The 18,690-nt window shown below is 46.9% G+C and overlaps 1 protein-coding gene across 1 annotated transcript; it reads right to left on the reverse strand.

Annotated features, from left to right (window-relative positions):
* Nucleotides 1-7,288: 7,288 nt before the first annotated feature.
* C1QTNF2 (C1q and TNF related 2) lies at nucleotides 7,289-17,695 on the reverse strand. The gene is made up of 3 exons (XM_026858610.1): nucleotides 17,322-17,695; nucleotides 10,737-10,985; nucleotides 7,289-9,428 (listed from the first exon to the last, which is right to left on the reverse strand). The coding sequence occupies exons 2-3, from the start codon at nucleotides 10,975-10,977 to the stop codon at nucleotides 8,815-8,817; spliced, it is 855 nt and encodes a 284-aa protein (XP_026714411.1). The 5' UTR covers nucleotides 10,978-10,985; nucleotides 17,322-17,695; the 3' UTR covers nucleotides 7,289-8,814.
* Between the last annotated feature and the right edge of the window lie 995 nt (nucleotides 17,696-18,690).

Here is an 18,690-nt window from a genome sequence, read left to right on the forward strand (position 1 = left end):
CAGGAGCGGGGGATGCCTGGTTTGCCATCGGAGCCAAGGCTGGGTGTCAGACACTGGGAGCCCAAGGACCCGCATCCTTCCCAAGTTTTATTCCCCAGGAGCCCAGGAAACTGTCAGGCACCACACAGCTTTATTCCCCGCCCTCTGAGGGACATGTTTATCGTCCAGTGGATATTTCAGCAGACTGAAGGCTTTCAGCAAGTCTTACCGCTCCACCTCGGCAATTCCAAGGAGCCAAAAAAATCACCACGCAACATGTTTTATACCCAAATCTCAGCGTTGATCCATTAAGGATCAGGACTTTTCATGAGAAAGTTTACCAGGCCTAGCAATAGCTTTCCCATGTAAAGAACAAATTCATTTTTAGAATTATATTTTTAAAAATACATTTTTTTTCAAAATAATCGCCAGTCGTTCTTCACTCAGAATACCAGAAAAAACTCCCAAAACTTTTGTCCCTGTGTTGAGGAGAACAACAGAGGAGTTGTTGAGTAGAGAAACAACAAAAATCTGCCTGCTTCAGTCAGAATAAATATATGTGTTGATTTTAGTGTTCCTGGGAAAATATTTTTGATCAAAGAAAGTTGTTGACCAAATCTTCTGGGGAAAACATACCCCAGTTGTTTACAGTCTATGTCTTCTGTCTTGTCCCCTGCTATAAAAGAGAAGTGGCAACAGCTATTAAGCCTACAGATAAAAGCTGCCACCAAGTGTCCATCAGAAATAATTTTCCCCTATTTTCTTTTACGTACATCCCCAGTATCTCTTAAACAAAGTACTTAAGTGCCTTAAGGCAAAGAAAAACCTACCTTATCTTTTTACTTAAAACTGAGCATGTGCTTAACTATTTTGTCGAATAACAGCCAGAGATTTCTTTACAAGTAGTCTTCATGGTTCATACAGTAATATACTGATTTTCTTTAACAGTTTTTATATTCATGTATTATATCAATAAAGTTCTCAATTTTTTTACAGTGTAAATCAAACCAATAGCATTATTTGAAAGAAAGAGTATCAGTTCTTTGAAATAAAGTTTCAGTAATATGAACATGGTGTGGATTTCTAAAGCTTATGTCCATAGCATCTATTGATTGAAAACTCTTGTATTTTTAAAATCTGAATTATTTGAAAAAATAGTGAGCTTCTATGTGAAATCAAAAACTGTTCCATATAATGTTGGTTTTAATTCTGTAGCCGAAAGATTTTATTTTTCCTGAATATGGTCCTTATGTTTCACTTGTTCCATTTTGTTCCAAGTACAATATATCAAAAATTTCCTTCAGTAACTGCATTGATATTGAAAACACAAACAAATAATGAATAAGGTTGTCCTTTCTGTGGTATGGCTCTTAGCAGGGCTCAAAGAGATTGCTCTGTTGATTTTAAAAAGGCCAACCAACACTGTCTTTGATATAATAAAATATTCACAGTAACATATTAGAGAGAGCAGTAATTCTGGACTTGATAAGAGCTCAGACATAGCCTTGAACCTTGGAGTTGCTTTATTTTGAAGGAGGGAGTGCCAGCAAGGCCACATACATAAAACAGGGAATCTAGCACTGCTTTATGTGATAGACAAATGAATGAAACACAGACATTATCATTAACTTGTTGATAGTATAAAAATTGACTGCAGCTACAGTATATATTTTTCCATCCAGATGGGATAACTCAAATCCTCATCAGTTTCTTACATGATGGCTAAAGTTTGGGTTAAAATAGAGGCTTTAGCCACAACAGGACTGTGTTGATTAAATTGTCAAGTGTTTAAAAAACACTAAGGGAGATAAAGGTAAAATCCCATGGAGATTCCCAATGTAGGCTTGCATAGAGTTTATATTAACTTTGAGAAGTTTTATGCTACTCTTTAATCAGTAAATTACGGCTGGGTAAAGCACAGGTGAGAGCCAGTAAAACTTCACTGGTGCAAGTTAACTTTGGAAGTCAATGAAATTGTTAATGCTGGGGGGGGTGGGGGGTGGGGGGGTGTCCCCTTAAAAATCAGTTTAAGCAAATTAACATCTTTACCACTAGTGCCACCATTGTGAGTGCTGGGGCAATAAAACAGCTTTTAGACAACAAAGCTATCTGAGAATAACTGAGGACACCAACTGCAAAGTGACCAAAAAGTGGCTCTGGCAACCTGTATCTTGCCTGCCGGCAGGGAGGGCCCAGAAGAGGCAGGGGCTCAGCCGGGGAAGCGAACACAGCAGAAATACTGCAGTAAAGAGACAGCACCAAGTGCAGAGGGGCTGTGCTTGTGTCAGCAAGGAGCTGAACCTCTCCTGGATGAGCCTGAGTGGAAAAATTTTTAGTCAAGTTTCAGTATAACACTGGCAGGACCAGTATCTGCTCATGCATGTGCTCCTACCAGGGAGGCTGATGCCAAGCAGACACTGAGAGGCCACTTGTGCACTCCTCAACCCCACCTGCTCCTGGATGTGGTGAGAAGCTTCCCTCGTACCCAGCAAGGAGGCCAGTGCAAACAGGGACCACCCGCACCAGCACCCCACCCCGGGCTCCTCCTTCCCCAGGTGAGCAGCCCAACTTGTTACTACCCAGGTACCTCCCATTTCACCAGGATCCCAAAACTAGATTAGCTAGCTCAGCAACAGCTTGAGCGCTAATTTAAGTCAATTTGAGTGCTTTTACACCCTGTGATTCTTCTTTCCTGCTGCTGAGGAGGAGCAGCTTCATCAATGCTGGGTCTCTGTGTTCACCCATAGCTTTCACTGTCCTGGGTATGGTTTTTCTATTGCTCCTCATGCATTTTTGTTATCTGATCCACCTTATTGAACCTAGTTTTTCTACTGGATTTTTTTTTTTCTGATTTTAGAGAGTGATATTGGCTTACAGAGGGATCTGAAGCCAGCAAGGAGGCACAGCCCTGAGCAGCAAGAGGTAAGTAGGGCCTCTTCTTTCAGTGGTGTTAAACTGGGATGGTGTGATTTTTGGAGGTGTGTCTAAATCTGGCTTGTCTCTTGCAAGAGCCGGTACTTAGGGAGCTGGGCAGAAAATGCCCAGGGAAAGATCCTACAAGCTATGTGAAGCCGTACCCTCACTCTGCTGCCTTAGCTGGGTCAGACTTAACCCAGAACTATCAGCAAGCTGATCAGAAGCACGGGAGCTTAGTGCCCTTGCCGTGGCAGAGGTGAGAGTAGGGTGGTCCCTTTCCATGGGGGGTTCATGAGCTGCTTTCCTCTGCTGTTGGTAGAAGCAAGATATGAATGATTATGGATTGTTTGTGGGGTCTTTTGTTGTTGTGGTTTTTTAGGGGTTTTTTTTGGTGTGGGTTTTTTTTTTAAGAAAGTGTTACAGGATCAGGACTGTTCTCAGGAGCTGTAATCTTTAAGCCTGACTGGCTAGTCTAAAGGGCTTTAGCCCCAGTGAGCTGCTGTTGGGTGTGTATCCATGCCAGACTAAGCCTGTGATGGTGCAAGGAAAGGACAATAGTACAGATGGTATTCTAGGATTTAAGGAAAATAATGTTGCACTTCTGTGTATCTTGAAGAGTCTGTTTTATTCAAAGGCTTTAAAATGGTTGCAGTTCCTATTCTTCTGATGATGCTGAGTGAGTTGAGCTGGGATGCTCGTGCCTTGCCTTTGGGCACCAAGAGCCCTCAGGGGAGGCTCGTGGGCCTGTTGTTGCTCAGCACCCTGATATATCTGAGCTTCCTGCCTGAGAACTAGCATGATGCATGAGTCAGCTCCCCTGGTTTTCCCTTCCAAGGACACCATTCTCTCATCCCTGTTTCTTCCTGGCCTGTGTGCTAATTTCCTTGTTCCTCCTCTCAGCCTGTGATTTATGTGGAAATTAGAAACTCTGTGAGCATTCCCTTCCTTGTAGAAGTCTTTCACTTCTTGGCCCACTGTCAAGGACTCAGGAGACGCAGCCTCTCCTGCACGAAGTTGCTAAAAATGCAGAGAGGAACGCAGGGCCATTATGGGGGTTACAGCAGTGCTGGAGTGGGGAGCTGTGGGTCATGGGCTTGTGCCATCCTGATGTAATTCTGTGGTTTCTACTGTTGTACCTGGCTCGTTTCAAGTGCAGTAATGGCCCTTGGCAGTGGGAAGGGGCTGGGAGCAGGGACACGGCTACCAGGGGACAGGACAGTGGGGACAGCACAGAGAGTTGTCAGCAGTCATGTGGCCCCCAGGGCTGTGTGATGTTACTGTGGGCCTGCCATAAGATGCTCTTCGGGGACATGGTGCTACTTAGTGAGGCAGCGTTGGCAAAACCCTTTTTTTTTTTTTTTTTTTTTTTAAAGCATTGGGATCCTGACTGCTGAATGTTAACTGGTATAAATGAGGGTGGGCTCACCTGGGGAGCTGGGCAAACCAGTGATCTGGATCCTGCTTAGTCGCCCAGAAGGAAGATGCAGTCAAGACTTGAAGGCATTGATCTGTCGGGTCTGCTTGGTGAGGCACTGGGGCAGCCTGTCGGCACATGGCCAGGGCTGCACAGGGGAGGTGCTGCCTTGCTCTGCTGCCTTCCCTTTGTTTCCAGCTCTGATATTGTTACTTTCCAGACACTACATGCACATTGAGTTCATGGCTATGTTAATTTTCCACAGTGAAAATATTTTTTAATGTTTATTTTTCTTTTCACTGTTAGCATTGAAATGCATGCTTTAAAAAACCCCAAAAACCAAAAAAACCTTGAGGTCCTTTTGTGTATACCAGCCCTGAAGGGGAGGAAAAGGGCTTTAGGAGGCTGAAGTAGGAGTTGTCCTTGGGCTTATCCAGTGCTGAGCGCTTCCCACCCTGCTGATGTTTGTGCAGAGTGCTCAGTGTGCAATCACAGCTTCACCCAAGCTGGAAGTGCACGGCTGCGTGGCATTGAGGATGGATGTGGGAGGGAGAAGGGGCTCCATGGGAGAGGAGACAATCTCCTTCGGCAGAGAAAACCTCCTCTGCCTTGGAGGGGACCTGGGCAGGCACAAGTGTTCACAGCCATGTCCATGCTGGTCTCTAATCAGCCACAGGCTGAACCAGCTGAGCCTTTTCTCTGTTGCTGACAATACTGAAGATGGGTGCTCCTGCCTTGCCTCCCTGCCCTGGCATGCTGGATGTGCCCAAGGGACGCGCTTGTGCCAAAATGTGGTGCAAGGGACAGCTCTGACACTCGCGGTGATAGAGAATGCCGCAGCATAACAGGTCTTGCGTGAGGGTGGCAGATGTGGATGGCATCCTGTTCAGCCAGGATGTTCGTCCTTCCTCCCTGATGGCATTTACCCATGTACTCGCCCAGCTACCACCATTCCCAGCTCTTCTCCTGCCATACCTGAGGTGCAGGCAGCTGCCCGCACTGCGGTGAGCAGACTGTGTGGGAGTGGGTGCTCTCCTGGGACAGCTTGGCTGCGAAAACCAAAGCTCTGTATTTGGTGATTTTTCCAGAAACTTTGTGTTGTTTGAATAAAGAGACCTCATGTAAATCTCGGTTTTAAAACAAAGTAAATAACTGCTTGGCTGGAGGACAATGCCACTCCGAACCAAAATGCAGCTTGAAGATGCAGGAGCACGCCAGAATGTGTTCTTCTTTTAAAGTTCTCCAAAGTCTGAGCCAGTCATTTTGAATTTTGTGCAGGGTTTTCCCCCACTGTTAGTATTTCAGTGATTGGCCCTGTAGTGACCCAGGCATGCTTGGACTTTGCCAGCTGCCCTTCCCTCCCTCTTCTTCTGGGTGAGGCAGGAGGAGGGAAGCCCACAGCTCCTTGAGATGATTCTCCTTGCAGGATTGGGCTGAGTGGAGACACTTTATTCAGCATGCAAGTTGCTCTTAAGGCATCATAAGAGGAAATTAATCTTTTTCAGAGGAACCTGTGCAAGAGGAACCCACGAGTATCACTTTAAAATGCTCATGCCTCTTTCACAGAAATACTTACAGTATGTGGTATCTTTAAATGACTTCAGCCCAGTGGGAGGTTAAACAATCTGGAGAATCTGTTCCTCTCCCTCTTGCCTGCTATATTTTATTAGTTTGGGTTTTCTGTTGCTTGGAGTCCTTGATGGCAGCAGATGCCTGGGCTGGGGTTTGAGCTGTGCAGCACACAGTGCTGCTCCCGAGGGAGGGACCTCATAGCCTCAAACTGAAATCAAACTGTCTCGCACTGAGCACTCAGCAGGCATCAGTGGTTCTCTTTATAATTTTCATTTTGGTATTCCAGATTTAAAAGACTCGTTTGCAGGTTTTTCCTTTCACTAGAATAAAAAGGACTCTTTGCCAGACAGTTCTAACTTCCCTTGCTTCTCATCTGGGGAAACCAACTCATGTCCCCCTGAGAGGGCTGACACTGGGAGGAAACGCTCCCTGCTGGGGCCTTCTCTGGAGATAACAAGGGAAGGCAAGTGACTGAGCTGATCTAATTGCTCACTGCTGCTTCCCCTCCACACTCCTCAGGTTGTATTCCCTGTGGTGCTCTCCCATCCCCTCCCAGCTCTGGTACCTGCCTGGTGCCAAGTGGGTTCAGTTCATAAAATCAGTGGAGAACTAACTTGACTACAAATAAAACCCAAACAATAGGAAAACTCACCCCCAAAAAAATCACTTCTGTGGATGGGTAATGCACTGAATCAAGAGGAAAGAACTGAGGAGGAAGCAAGGTCTCTGAGTTTTGGCAGAGTGGGCTGTGAGTGCTACCGGATTAATTACCGCTGTACTACGGAATTTCCCTCTTGGGTGCAGCATGGCCGGGTGGTGGTGCGGGGAGGCCACCGCCTCCCTTGTGTCCCACCGCCTCCCTTGTGTCCCACCGCCTCCCTTGTGTCCCACCGCCTCCCTTGAGCTGCCCCTAACGTGTAGGTTGCTGAGGGAGCCGTGTCGGTGTAGAGACCTGCCCAGAGCGGTTATTTCCCTTCGGGGCTCTGGGACTCTCAGGGTGGGAGTGTGGGGCTGGGCAAGGAGGGAGAAATGCAGTTCTTGAACTGCTGCTGTCTTTGGGAAGCTGCCTGCAAATGCACCCCAGCACACCCTAAACGAGGGAGCTTTGGAATAAGACATGTATTCTCTGAGCAACCACTGTCAAGGAAAGGGCACCTGCTGTCTGGGTGAGCAGCGTCAGGGCAATGGATGGATCCCATTCTTTCACCTTGCAGCTTTTCTTGCACAGAGAGCAGAAAACTCTCTGCATTCCCCATCCGGCTGGGAGGGGAGAAATACTCCATTTTACCGTCCCCTACAAAATCCATCGCTAACCCAGCAGTGTCTGTGGAATCTGTAACACAGTTTTGAAATACCTTCTGGGAAACCACTTTTATATATGTCAAGACTATTCCAGCAGTACTTTTGTTCAGCTTTATTTTATAAAATGTATTTGAAAGGATTTTTGTAAGATAGAACACAATTACTATAGTTCATGAAAATCATGCAAGTATTTTGACTTGTAAAAATAAGATTAAAAAAAATATTTGTTCTTATGAGATATCCCTTCAATGCCTACATATGAGGATCAGAGGAGCTGGAATTTCACGAGAGTTTTCACCAAGTGATAAAGAAGATGTGAAGTATGACTGGAAACCAGGAAGATGCCGCTGATAGTGGGGAAGAAACTCCTTCCATCTGGCTACTGCGACAGAGGCCTCTGCTGAACGCTGGATGCCCTGGGGCGTGGCAACCAGACGGAGTGGCTTTATAGAACTCTTTGCTCTGGTAATAGTGAACCCTTTTGGAGCATGTCCCTGTATTAGCTGATACAGAGGAGAAAAACAAAAAGTTGCAAAGCTGTTTAGCAAAATAAAAAAGGTTCAGCTGAGCAAAAGTTCAGCTTTTTAGTTTTCTGGGTTTTTTTCCATACAGTTTAGAATCGCAACACTGATTTCGTAGCATCCATAATATTTGACATACAACATCAGAAAAGCAAAGCAGCAGTAAGATACAGGGTCTAGTTGTAGCATTAAGCCCTCAAGGAGGATCTCAGCAGCACCACAAGCATCTCCTTCCAGCAAAAGCTGGAGGGGATGAAGCAGGGGGTTATTAATGAACCTGTTTCTGGAGTGAAGGCTCATGCTGTCTTTGCCAGTTGAGTCTTATCTGTAAAGTTCAGCCTCCACCATAGCTCGAGGCCCACAGGTATCTGGCTTCCCCAGTCCACTTCAGGTTCTGGTCACAGCTTACCAACGCTTGTCTGAAACCAAATGCAGGACACCAGCGCTGGTATATTGAAGCTGAAATCTGAGAAACGCCAGTGATGCTCGGTACAACATCTTGTGTCTTCTGAGGAGTCTTACCTTTAAAAATGAGATCTCTCTTTTGTGTCATCTCCTATTTAGACCAGAGGCTTTTACTTGTTAGTACTGCTTTGATGAGGCAGAGAGCCACTCTTACTTTTACAACTTTAGGTGACAACTTCCTGACTCTTAAGCAGCTGGTAAAGTGTAACTCCATATTGGCAAGGATTATTACTATTATGGGGTGTAGGGGGAGGAGCTGCAGTGATAGTCTCCAGCATCAGTGGCACTTCTGCGCTCAGCTTTCAGGGAATGGTTGTTGGTTTTCATGCTTTATAATACTCAAAGCATTCCGTACCAGTATTTGAATTACATGTGCATGGCCTGTTGGAATCCTCATGGAAAACATAATGGGCAACTTCGAGACTTAGAGATTCATGAGGCTGCTTAAAGGTGAGTCCTACTGGTCCTGGTACCCTGTGGACTAGTTGATGATGTCAAGTAAATATCTAAATAGCCAATACAGGCTGTTAGCGCCAAAAATGTGGGATTGTATGATAATCCCACACATATCCACGTACAGGCTACACTTTGCTGGACTGAGGTTTTGCGCATTTCCTATTTTTTCTCACGGACTAGTTTCTCATCTTATATTTCATTGTAATAATCTTGATCAGGATATATCAGGAAACCGGTAAATAAGCTGTCTGTCCAGTAGGGATCATAAAAGAGCCCATTTTGTTCTGAGTAAAAGATCTGCAGCCATACTTCATCTTCCTGCTTCAGAGAAAGGATGGTTGATCCAGAGGCAACATCATGGTTCCCAGTGTTGGCATCAAAAGTCTTGATCCGGTACTGCCCGTTGTGGACCAAGCCAATGGCCAAATGTTTGTTGGCCAAAGTGATATCGTAAGTGAAGTAGTAAATACCTGGGATGCTGCATATAAATTTCCCACTGGAAGCATTGTAGTGTCCTCCCTCATTCATCAGGATCCTGTCAAATTTGATGGGCAGCCTTTCCCTTGGGTAGCTCTTTGAGACTGCCACAGAGAAGGCAGATTTGGCTTTGTTAGCATTACAGGTGCAGGGTCCTGGCATCCCGGTCTCGCCCTTGTTCCCTTTGGGCCCTTTCTTTCCTGGTGCCCCGTTTTTTCCAGGATTACCCTTTAAACCCTTGGGCCCTCGTGGGCCTGCCTTGCCAATTGCTCCTGCTTTTCCCTTTGGTCCTGGTTTGCCAGGGTTTCCTGTTCTGCCTTGTGGACCTAGAAGACAAAAAACCTTGTAAATTTTTCAGTGAAAGAGATGATATGGCAAGCGGAAAGGGGTTGCATCGTTGTAGCAGTATATCATTTAGGAGGAAAACTTTGCTGGTGAGAATCTGGATGAAATACCACCTGGAGCTGGACACCAGGTCTGACTAGGCATGTTAAGTAGGGAGTTGGCGTGATAACAGTGGGACTAGGGGGCAGGAGAGTCCTTTTAAGGATCAAAAGGTTTGTTCAATTGTCTGGTTCACTTGAGAAAAAAAGAGTAATTAATTATAAACCTAGCCAAGAACAAGCTTTAAATGTTTGGGTTTTTTAGAAGTGGGACAGGTTTGTGAAGACTTTAGAACGTAGGTTTGAGATAATAGAGTGCTTGTAATCTCCTCTCTCTTTTTCTTTTTTATACTTAACATGAAACTGTTTAAAAAAAAATAATATCTAGGTGTAGTAAAAAGCCCAGCCTAGCTGGTGGATGAACCAGTCATGAACCAGAAGACACCCAGTGCAGGGACTGCCTTGAGGTGGGAAGCAAGTTGGACCGTCACAGTGATGCTGGAACTCCTGCATGTTGCTGATTGCGGTGGTGTCTGATATAAGACAAATTCATGGAGCTTCGTACCCTGTCTCTTGACCTGCTATAGCAAGGCTAGATTTAAATGCAGCTGTGGGTGGAAACCTGTTCTCCAGATTCCCTCTTTTGGGCGTGGGAGAAGAGAGTAAGATGCAGCTTTGTCAAGCTGGCATTATGCTGAATCAGGAGTGCACTCTAGTGTGGCAATGGGAAATGGCTGCTTTCTCAGAGCTGGTCCCTCTGCTTACTGACTGTGAGGCTGGATCTAAAGCAGAGTCTCACGCAGGATTAAAGAGGGATTGTTATTTGCTTTGATTTAGGTTGAGCATGGTCAGAGCAGTGCCTGTCATCCAGCTAGAGCACTTTGGGGAGCAAGTACTTAATTTTTTCACCTGACTTTTTTTCTCTTGAGAGCAGGAATCAGAGCCCACCACTTTGTCTCATCTAGAGAGCATCTATCAGAACAGGGAAAATCTCACTTCTTAAAATGTAGCCAATAGGATTTGCGTACAGCATTAAGATGCTATCATCAAATAATGTGAGTCTGAACCACCCTGGCAGGAGCAGACAAGCGTGAGATGTTGAAGGTGGGAGAGTGGAAATTTCTAGAAGAGTTTCCCAATGAGATATTGTCTGTCCTGGGGCTGGGATTTGGGGTGACAGGTTGTTATCTCAGGTGTTGTACTATTGCTTTTACATTTTAACCCTTGTGGTAAGAAGCGTTTTTCTCCTACCTTCATCGCCGTGCTCGCCTTTATCCCCATCCTTGCCATCCTTGCCATCTTTGCCTGGGAAGCCCATCCTGCCGACTGTCCCCGGAGCCCCGGGTGCGCCGGGCGGGCCAGGTGGCCCAGGGGGTCCTGGCAGGCTGCACGCCAGCTGGGGACCTTCCTGCAGCGCTCCCTTGGCAAAGCCCCCGAGAATGTGGTTTGCCACACAGGGCACAGTCCAGAGCAGGAGGACAGCGGAGATCATGGTGCAGCCTGTAAGGAGGAGACGGGACATGGCTGTTACGTGTGGTAGCCAGCATGTGTGAGTGCAGCAGTGTCCTCTCCACCAGGATGGTGTGTTGTAGAGACTTGCATGAAAATGGGAGATAACTGGGCTTTTTTTGGCAGGGTGGGGGAGCTGTTTGATTTGGTGTGACATGAATTTAAGAATTTAGCTCATGGAGTTTTCTAGGTCTGATCAATATTTTTATTTTCAAACTTGCCCTTCTCCAAGTCCGTGTCTGTGACCATCCCTCACTTTGTTCCCTGGGCCTCCCTTCCCCCAAATCACAAGTAGCAATGGCAAAGTGGTGCAGCAGACAGCTGCTTGGGACTACCAGAGTGGAGGAAGGAGAAAGGGTTTTGGTGTAAATTTCCGCAGTGAGACCTGCTCTGCGGCTGGGTACTGGGGTTTCTTACCAAGCACAAAACCTCATGTGATTCAGGGCTGAATTTAGAAGAGGAGATTGCGGAGGCTTTGGGTCAAGGCAGCCCTTACTGCGTTTTGCCTGGCGGCATGAACTGAGCCCCTTGGCTGGCTGAGACTGTCCCGTTCCCTATCGCAGCTCGGCTGCATGGCACTGCACAACCTGCAGCCCTATCCCCTGCCAGGTCTCCAGCGCAGTGTTGGGGTGCAGCTGCCCCTGCAGCCATGCTCAGCCCCCCTGCAACCTCCACTGATGGTTTTCTAACCTCTTGCCGTGCTGACCAGCCTCTCTTGGGGGTCAGTAGCTCATTCTTTATGTTTGTTACTAACATCCACCTTGGAAAAACAGATAACTGTTAAAACCCCAACTGTTGTTTGTCCCCTGCCTCTGTAAAGTGAACCATTGCTTTAAGCATAACAAATGTCAAGGGCTTTTTTAGAGCATCCCAATCTCTGCTTTCATTCACAGCAGGAGACTGAGCCTCCAGGGCTTGTCTTGTTCGCTCCTGGATGGGGAGATAGCAATAAAAAATAATTTCTGGAATAATGCCATTGCCATGAGCCTGCTAATGATACAGCATAGCTAATATACAGTAAAATATCCCTCTGGATGTTTGCACATGGAGCTGTTGGCAAATAGCTGTGTTTCATGTGCAACTCTTGAATAACTCCACTTCATCTTGAAATAGCGCTGAGATGCATCAGCAGCTTAGAGAAGATGCTCAAAATCAGGCTGATTGATAAGAGCCCATCTTCATGCGTGACCCACCTAGGACTCTGGGCATTAGAAGCATTTAAAATAGAATCTGGGTTCTGCACATCACTACAGATATAGTAAAAAAAATTTCCCTCATGGTATCAGTTTCTGACTGCCCATGGGAAAAGGTGCTCCTGCCATCCCCTCCTTGGAACAGAAGGCATCCCTATGCTGAGGGCTTTTTCCTCCCTTTGCTCTGCTGATGAGGGAGGTTATGGCCATGGCCACCAGCTCCCCAGCAGGGCCAGTGCTCCCTGGTGGGCACTGACCATGGGCTGAGGGGAGACACTGATGGAGCCAGGCTCTTTTCCAGTTGTATGAATAGAGAAATAAGCTGGTGGGGGGGATGAAAGGCATCCCTGGCCCTTTTGCTTTCTTTCAGCTTCCGTAGCTGGAGTAGCTTGGAGAAATGAGACCCGAAGCCTAAAACTGCCCCATACGAATCTGTGGCTGATTCACTGTTTGCTCAGTAGCTCTCTGATTAGGAGAGATTGAGCTAAAGCCAAAGGTGGGGTGCTTTGGCGTTTGGGGTTTTTTAAAGGAATTAGCCATGTACCACTTTGATACAACTCCTACCCCTAGGCTAAGAGGTACACGCTCTTATCTGATGGAAAAGACTCTTACGAAATTTAATCTTTTCCCTTGCTACAGCTACCTCTGACAGTAGGTGGTTAAACATTTTACAAGAATTATCTATTTGCATGGGCTTTCTTTTCACATCCTGAAGTCCTGCTAATGCAACACAGAATATAAGTGAGGGTTAAAAGCAAGAAAACTGACTTTCACATATTTCTTCTTCTTTGGTGCCAAAGCAAATTTGTAGTTAAACACAGATGGAATAGAAGATGAGGTGGGATATCCCAGACCTTTCAATCTGTCATTGGCCTTTCAGCCAGGTGAGGTCCTGCTTGGTATCAAGTCAAATACTGGGAAGCTATTGAATTTTCTCAGTGTTATGTTTAACTCCTGCACTGGAAATAAGGTGCTTGAAGTATTGTAAAAATTTCATGTTGGCCTTAGTGCTCTCACCCTGGTATCGGCTCCTGAAGGGAGGGAAATGTGTATTACATGCTCCAAATCCAGCGAGCAATATGCTACATATTAATGCTGAGTGGGAGCCCCCCAGATCTGCGATATGTAAAATTAAGAACATGCAGAGGAGTGGGAAATGCAAAACAGATCTCCAGGCTGGATTTGGCTGCTAAGCCATTTTGTTCTTCAGCTCTCTTTCGCTTTTCTTATACCTAAGTTTATTTGTTGGTGGTGAAAGGTGTTGACTTAATGGTCTTGTGAGACAGAAATCACCAAGCAGTATTGATGTGGACAGCTGAATAAAGGCTTCTCAGTTCAAAGAAAGGGAAACAAAACGTTAAAATGCTTGCAGAGTGGGGAGATCCCAAGGAAAGCTACATCCCTTCTTCCTAGTAACCACCTCAAATAGGGCAGAAGAGAAGTGAGAGGCATATGGGGGTGGATGACACTAATAAGTTGTGGCAAGGAAAAATGTCATTGTGGAGCATAGCTTAGAAAAAAACTGGGACTGCTTCATGTAGAGAAGAAATGGGCAGGAGGGAACACAGGGCAGGACAGCTCCTTCTCTTAAAGTTTCTTACCATAAGAACTTCTATGACCTTCAGACAACCCAGCTAGTTGACCTGATGGCATAAAAAGTGGTAAACACAAAATACCCTGAGGCTGGGAGGTTAGTAGCACTGGTACTTGGATAGCCGGGGAATATTTGACTACCTGGAGCCCTGCTCTGGCACAGCTCCCAAGTCGGTGTTAATTAACGGCTCCACAAGAACGTTTCATCCCACATCACAGCAGTGCGTGTGGGATGCAAAGCACAGTCGCATTCACAAGAGAATCTATAAATAACCTCTTAAAGAAATCTCTTTGAAAGAAAACAAACCTCATGCTGTTCCACCTTAAAAGGAAAATTGCTCCTCAATGTAGAATGTATGAGCTCCAAAAAGCAAATTGGAAACAGATCAGCATCTTTCCTCTCCAGAGTACGGCGGCAGGCCTATCACTGGAGGGCCTGCAGCATGGTTTCAGCTGAGGTCTTACTTTTCTAATGCATTTTAATTAATATCTTTGCTAACAGGGTTTTGAAGACTTTTTGGCCATGACCAGTGCCTGTTGTGCGAGAGTGAGTGCTGTGCCCGGGGGCTTACAGGAGCTGACTGGTGGTGGAGGGCTGCTCAGGGAGGAGATCCCGCACTGTGACTGAGCGCAGGCACCAGCCGATGGCTGTAACTTGTACCTGCTGCTGAAATGCCAACGTCCAACTCCTCAGCACCCGGGGAGGGCACTGCTATCAGGCACTGATTTCAGCATAGGAAAACAAAGTGGACCAGCTTCACTTAAACAAGCCAGCTCGTTGTCTGCAGCACGGGCACAGCTGGCCAGGCCTCAGGGCTGCCATGCCCCAGCTTCTCCTCAGCAGAGCCTGGGGCAGCACCAGCACTTCTCTGAGGTTATCAAGCATGTTGGTGCCGAGCTTGGGCCATAGCAGAGGTGCTCCAGCCATTCATGTGTGTCTTGGTGACAGCATGTTGGTGATGGGCAAGATCTCGTGCATGTAGAAATGCTTTTCTTCCCAATACTTAAAAATACCCTATCTATCCATTGAGTCACTCTGAAGTGATGTCTTCTGACATTTAGCAGCAGTGGTGCTTTCTAGGTTGCTCAGGCAAAGAAGACCAAGCCCTCAGGCTCAGGAAATGGTGCAACTTGTGGTGGGCATGTGATGGACAAGGGCAACACTTCATGGCTCTGAGGTGAAGGGTCTTGGAGGAAAGATCCTTTCAGCTCCCAGATGCTAGGTAGGTTCTGTCTGAGAGCTCACGTTCTCATCATAGCTGGGTCAAACCTCCACCCAGAGAGAGAGGACAGAGGCTCAAAAATGTGCTGTCAGTGTCTGAACCCTGAGGTCGAAAGATGAGGCAGACAGGTGGAGTGACAGGTGTCCATCAGCTGGGTTTGAGACAATGATTCCCTGTGTCCCTCACCTGAACCAATGGAAATTGCTGCTGTGGGTCCAGGGCATCCCCTGGGATCAACGTAGTCTGTAAAACTGTGCTGTGAATCCCCACTGGGTAATTTTGGGAAATACTTGTCAGGAAGCAAACCAGGAAGGGATGATTTTGGAAAATGTTCACTCCTGAATCTTAGAGCTGGAACACATCTTTATAGAAAATACCTCAGGGCAAATAAACCAATAAAGACAGAGCATCTCTGATTTGCAAGTGTGGTACATGCAGAGCCGAGCATTTACTGTCTTCTTTCTTCCTAAGGAGGTGCATGTTTAGGGGCCTTCACTATAATTATATAATAAAATGTAATGAATGACTCCAAGCATGTGTCTGAAATGGGATGTTCTGACTCTGCCTCATGGCCTTTACGTGATACTCACTTTCTGTTTTAGGACATTTTGTTGTCACCACTCCTTGCCTCAGTGGGCCCTTCTCTCCCTGCCGGGGCTCAGGCAGAGGCTGCAGGGGCTGGGGAGGGGACACTGGGGCTTAGCTTTCTGCAGGATTGAGGAATGCTGGGAGTGGGTGGGCTGCCCGAAGGGGCCTGTTTGAAGTAGATATTTGTAGACTCAGCAGAATTTGAACCCAACCGCTCCATGCTGAAACCCGAGCATCCTGTGAGCTTTTGTAGCACGTGAAGCACCTGTGCAGGGATCCTGCAAGCCCGTGCTCTCTAACAGCTTTTCTAAGCACACTCCTTGTTGCTGAAGCTACAGTACGTCACTGTCACCTGAGAGCCTCCATTCCTAGGAGCTGTATCCCACAGGGCTCCTTGCAGTCCCCAGTCCCAGCCTGCAGCTCCTGTTCCTGCTGGCTGCTGCAGCATGCGATGGGCTTGCTGCTGCTGGAGGGGCCTCACAGGCATCAGCCTGAGGGGACACATCTCTTGCCACGTCTCCCCTATAGCTCTGGCTGCCACAACATCCTGCTTCACGTGGCTCCTGCAAGCCCCTGTGCAACCACCCTCATCCCAGCCCTGCTGCAGGTGAGCTTCCTGGGCCGCTTCACAGTTAGGAAGCCAGACAAATCCTATAGATATTTATGCATTAAAAAGGTGTTTCTCTAAGAAAAGATTTTGCTGTAAGTGAGGCCCAGGCATGAAGGATCAATTGTACTTTCTGGTGCTTACAGGGCAGCTGGGCTGAAATCCTGTCAGAGGGAAAATCCCTGAGCATTTGCCAGACGTGGTGTGGAGGCCGGACGATGATTTTTGGCCAGGGAAGCCACGCTGTGCCATGTGGTGGTGATGTGTGCCTGCCCATGGGGAGGAAAAGCGCAGTGGGGGACAGAAAGGAGAGAGGCTGGGGGGAATTGCTGCTCGGAGGGAGGGAGGAGCAGGATGTCCTGGTAGCCCGAGAAGGGACCCAGCAGCAAACAAACGACTGGACCGTGACTTTCTACTTGGTTTCCTTTCAATATTCTAGGCTTTCTTAAACAAAACAACCATCTTCGTGCTTCAGAATTTCCTGGCATACCTCAAGGCATCTTAATTAGTCTTCAAAATAATCATTACTCCTGTGAGTCTAATTCTCCACTCTGGTGGTTGCCCTGTAGCATCCCTCGGGTGGAAGCACAAGGAGCCCTTGGGCACGTGGGGCTGATTTAGATAAAATAAGGTGTGCTGCTGGTGACAGCAGCTGAAATGGATGTATTCAATTTCTGACATAAGCCAGTGAGGTAGTTGTACCAGATATGAGTTTGATCTGTTATCTGCTATCGCACAAAGCAGTGTCAAAGGAGATAAAGGAGAGCAGTGTATCTTCTGTGCCTGAGCCTGCATCACCGTCTCAGCTTGAGGCAGACAGGGGTGCCCGTGGCAAACCTTTCCGAGCCCTGAGCTAAAGCCCTGTTACAGAAGCTGCCGATCTGTACCAGAGCAAAGGGAGAGGCTGCGGTTTCAGCTGTACGAGGTGGGTGCTCCCAGCAAAAGTCTGAGGAATGTTTCCTTCCTAGGGTATTTCTTTTAACTGGCGATTGTTGCCTTTATGGATTCCCGTGCAAGCGTTGGAAACCTGAGTGCTCAATGATTTAGACCTTATTTGGTAAGTTTTTGAAGTTAAGGTTAAGAGGAGGGAGGGAAAAAAAAAAGGAAAAGTGAATCTACTTACCACGACTAATCTCTTCAGTGAGATCTTGACAGGCGCTGGGAACTGACACTATTTTAAGCAGATGTTTTGCTGCAGATCGCTGTCATGCATGGAGTCCAAGCCCTGTCCTGCCGCAGCAGTGTCCTGAGGGGTGTGCAAGATTGACTTCTGTCTTTTTTATTAATGTTTTACTCCTTTTTGTGCAGATTGCTAGCTTCTTGCAGCAGCTCCAGGTTTTGGCTCAATGTTGCCAAAGGCATATTTTTATTATTGTGTAATGGGTCTGCGCCTCTTCCTCTGTCACGTGGCATGGGAAGAAATTTTTACGCACATATGGCTGGAAAGCTCTTGATGCTTGGGGAGCTGTTCCCTTTATCTCTTGCAGTCTTGTACGAAGGGCTCAGGAGTTGCCTGGATCATTTCTGACCAGTTCTGCCCCTCTCTGCTGTAGGGACGTAAGGGGATGGGTAACTCAGATCACACTAGGGAACAACTTTGACACTTGATCCTGCAGCATTAGCAAGGGAAGCAAATCTTGTCCTAAGGGTGGAAACTAGCTTCTAAAACAGTTTAGACAAACCAGTAATATTTGTCTTTATTCAATCCCTCCAGGCTTGAATACAGGACATTGTAGTGAAGCAGCAGCTTTGCAAATGTGAATTTTGAGAGGAAACTGCACATACCTCAGCTCTGCTTTGGGTGAACATGTGAGACAAAACACAGAGACATTGCCATAGGGATGACATGGTGGGAATGATTCTGTCTTTGGAAAGGGTTGGGATTTTGTTTTAAGCTTGCAAAGTAATTACAGAACTCCTAGCAATTGCTTGAGGTAAAGCAGTAATACCAGAAGAAGTGGCTGAAGCCAGAGTTCAGCTTTAGCTCTGCCAACACAGAAGCGTTGAATTGCAATAAATCCCTGTCCCTTCTTTTCCTTCTGCTGCAGCAAGTCATGGTGTTGTAACTCTGAGAAGTGTTGATACCCCAGTTTATACCAGCCCATTAAACTCAGAATTTGCAAATACCTTACAACTCTCAAAATCGACAGTGCTTCCCTAACAGCCCCCAGGGAGGTGCAGAGAGACCAAAAAGAGTTGAAGAGTTTCCTGACCCCCCTCCCCGCCTCCCCACCTCCTCCATCCCTCCCTGCTTTGGAGGATGCCCTGTGATTCTGCCAAGGTTGGTATGGACCAGACTCAGACCAGACTTGCCTTTTTAAGGGAGCAGAGGGGAGAGTCTAAACAGGAGCAGTGAGATGACCCAGAAGTAGAGCCTGGCCCCACGGCTGCCCAGGCTGGCAGCGTGGGAGTTTATGGGGGACCCATCACCCTGCTGGGAGGGCAGCAATGGCCCTGGGGCCATCATCACCCAGTAGAGGGGGTCGCTGGTG

The sequence above is a fragment of the Athene cunicularia genome, assembly GCF_003259725.1.
Source record: "Athene cunicularia isolate RWA chromosome 13 unlocalized genomic scaffold, athCun1 chr13_part1, whole genome shotgun sequence".
NCBI lineage: Eukaryota > Metazoa > Chordata > Aves > Strigiformes > Strigidae > Athene > Athene cunicularia.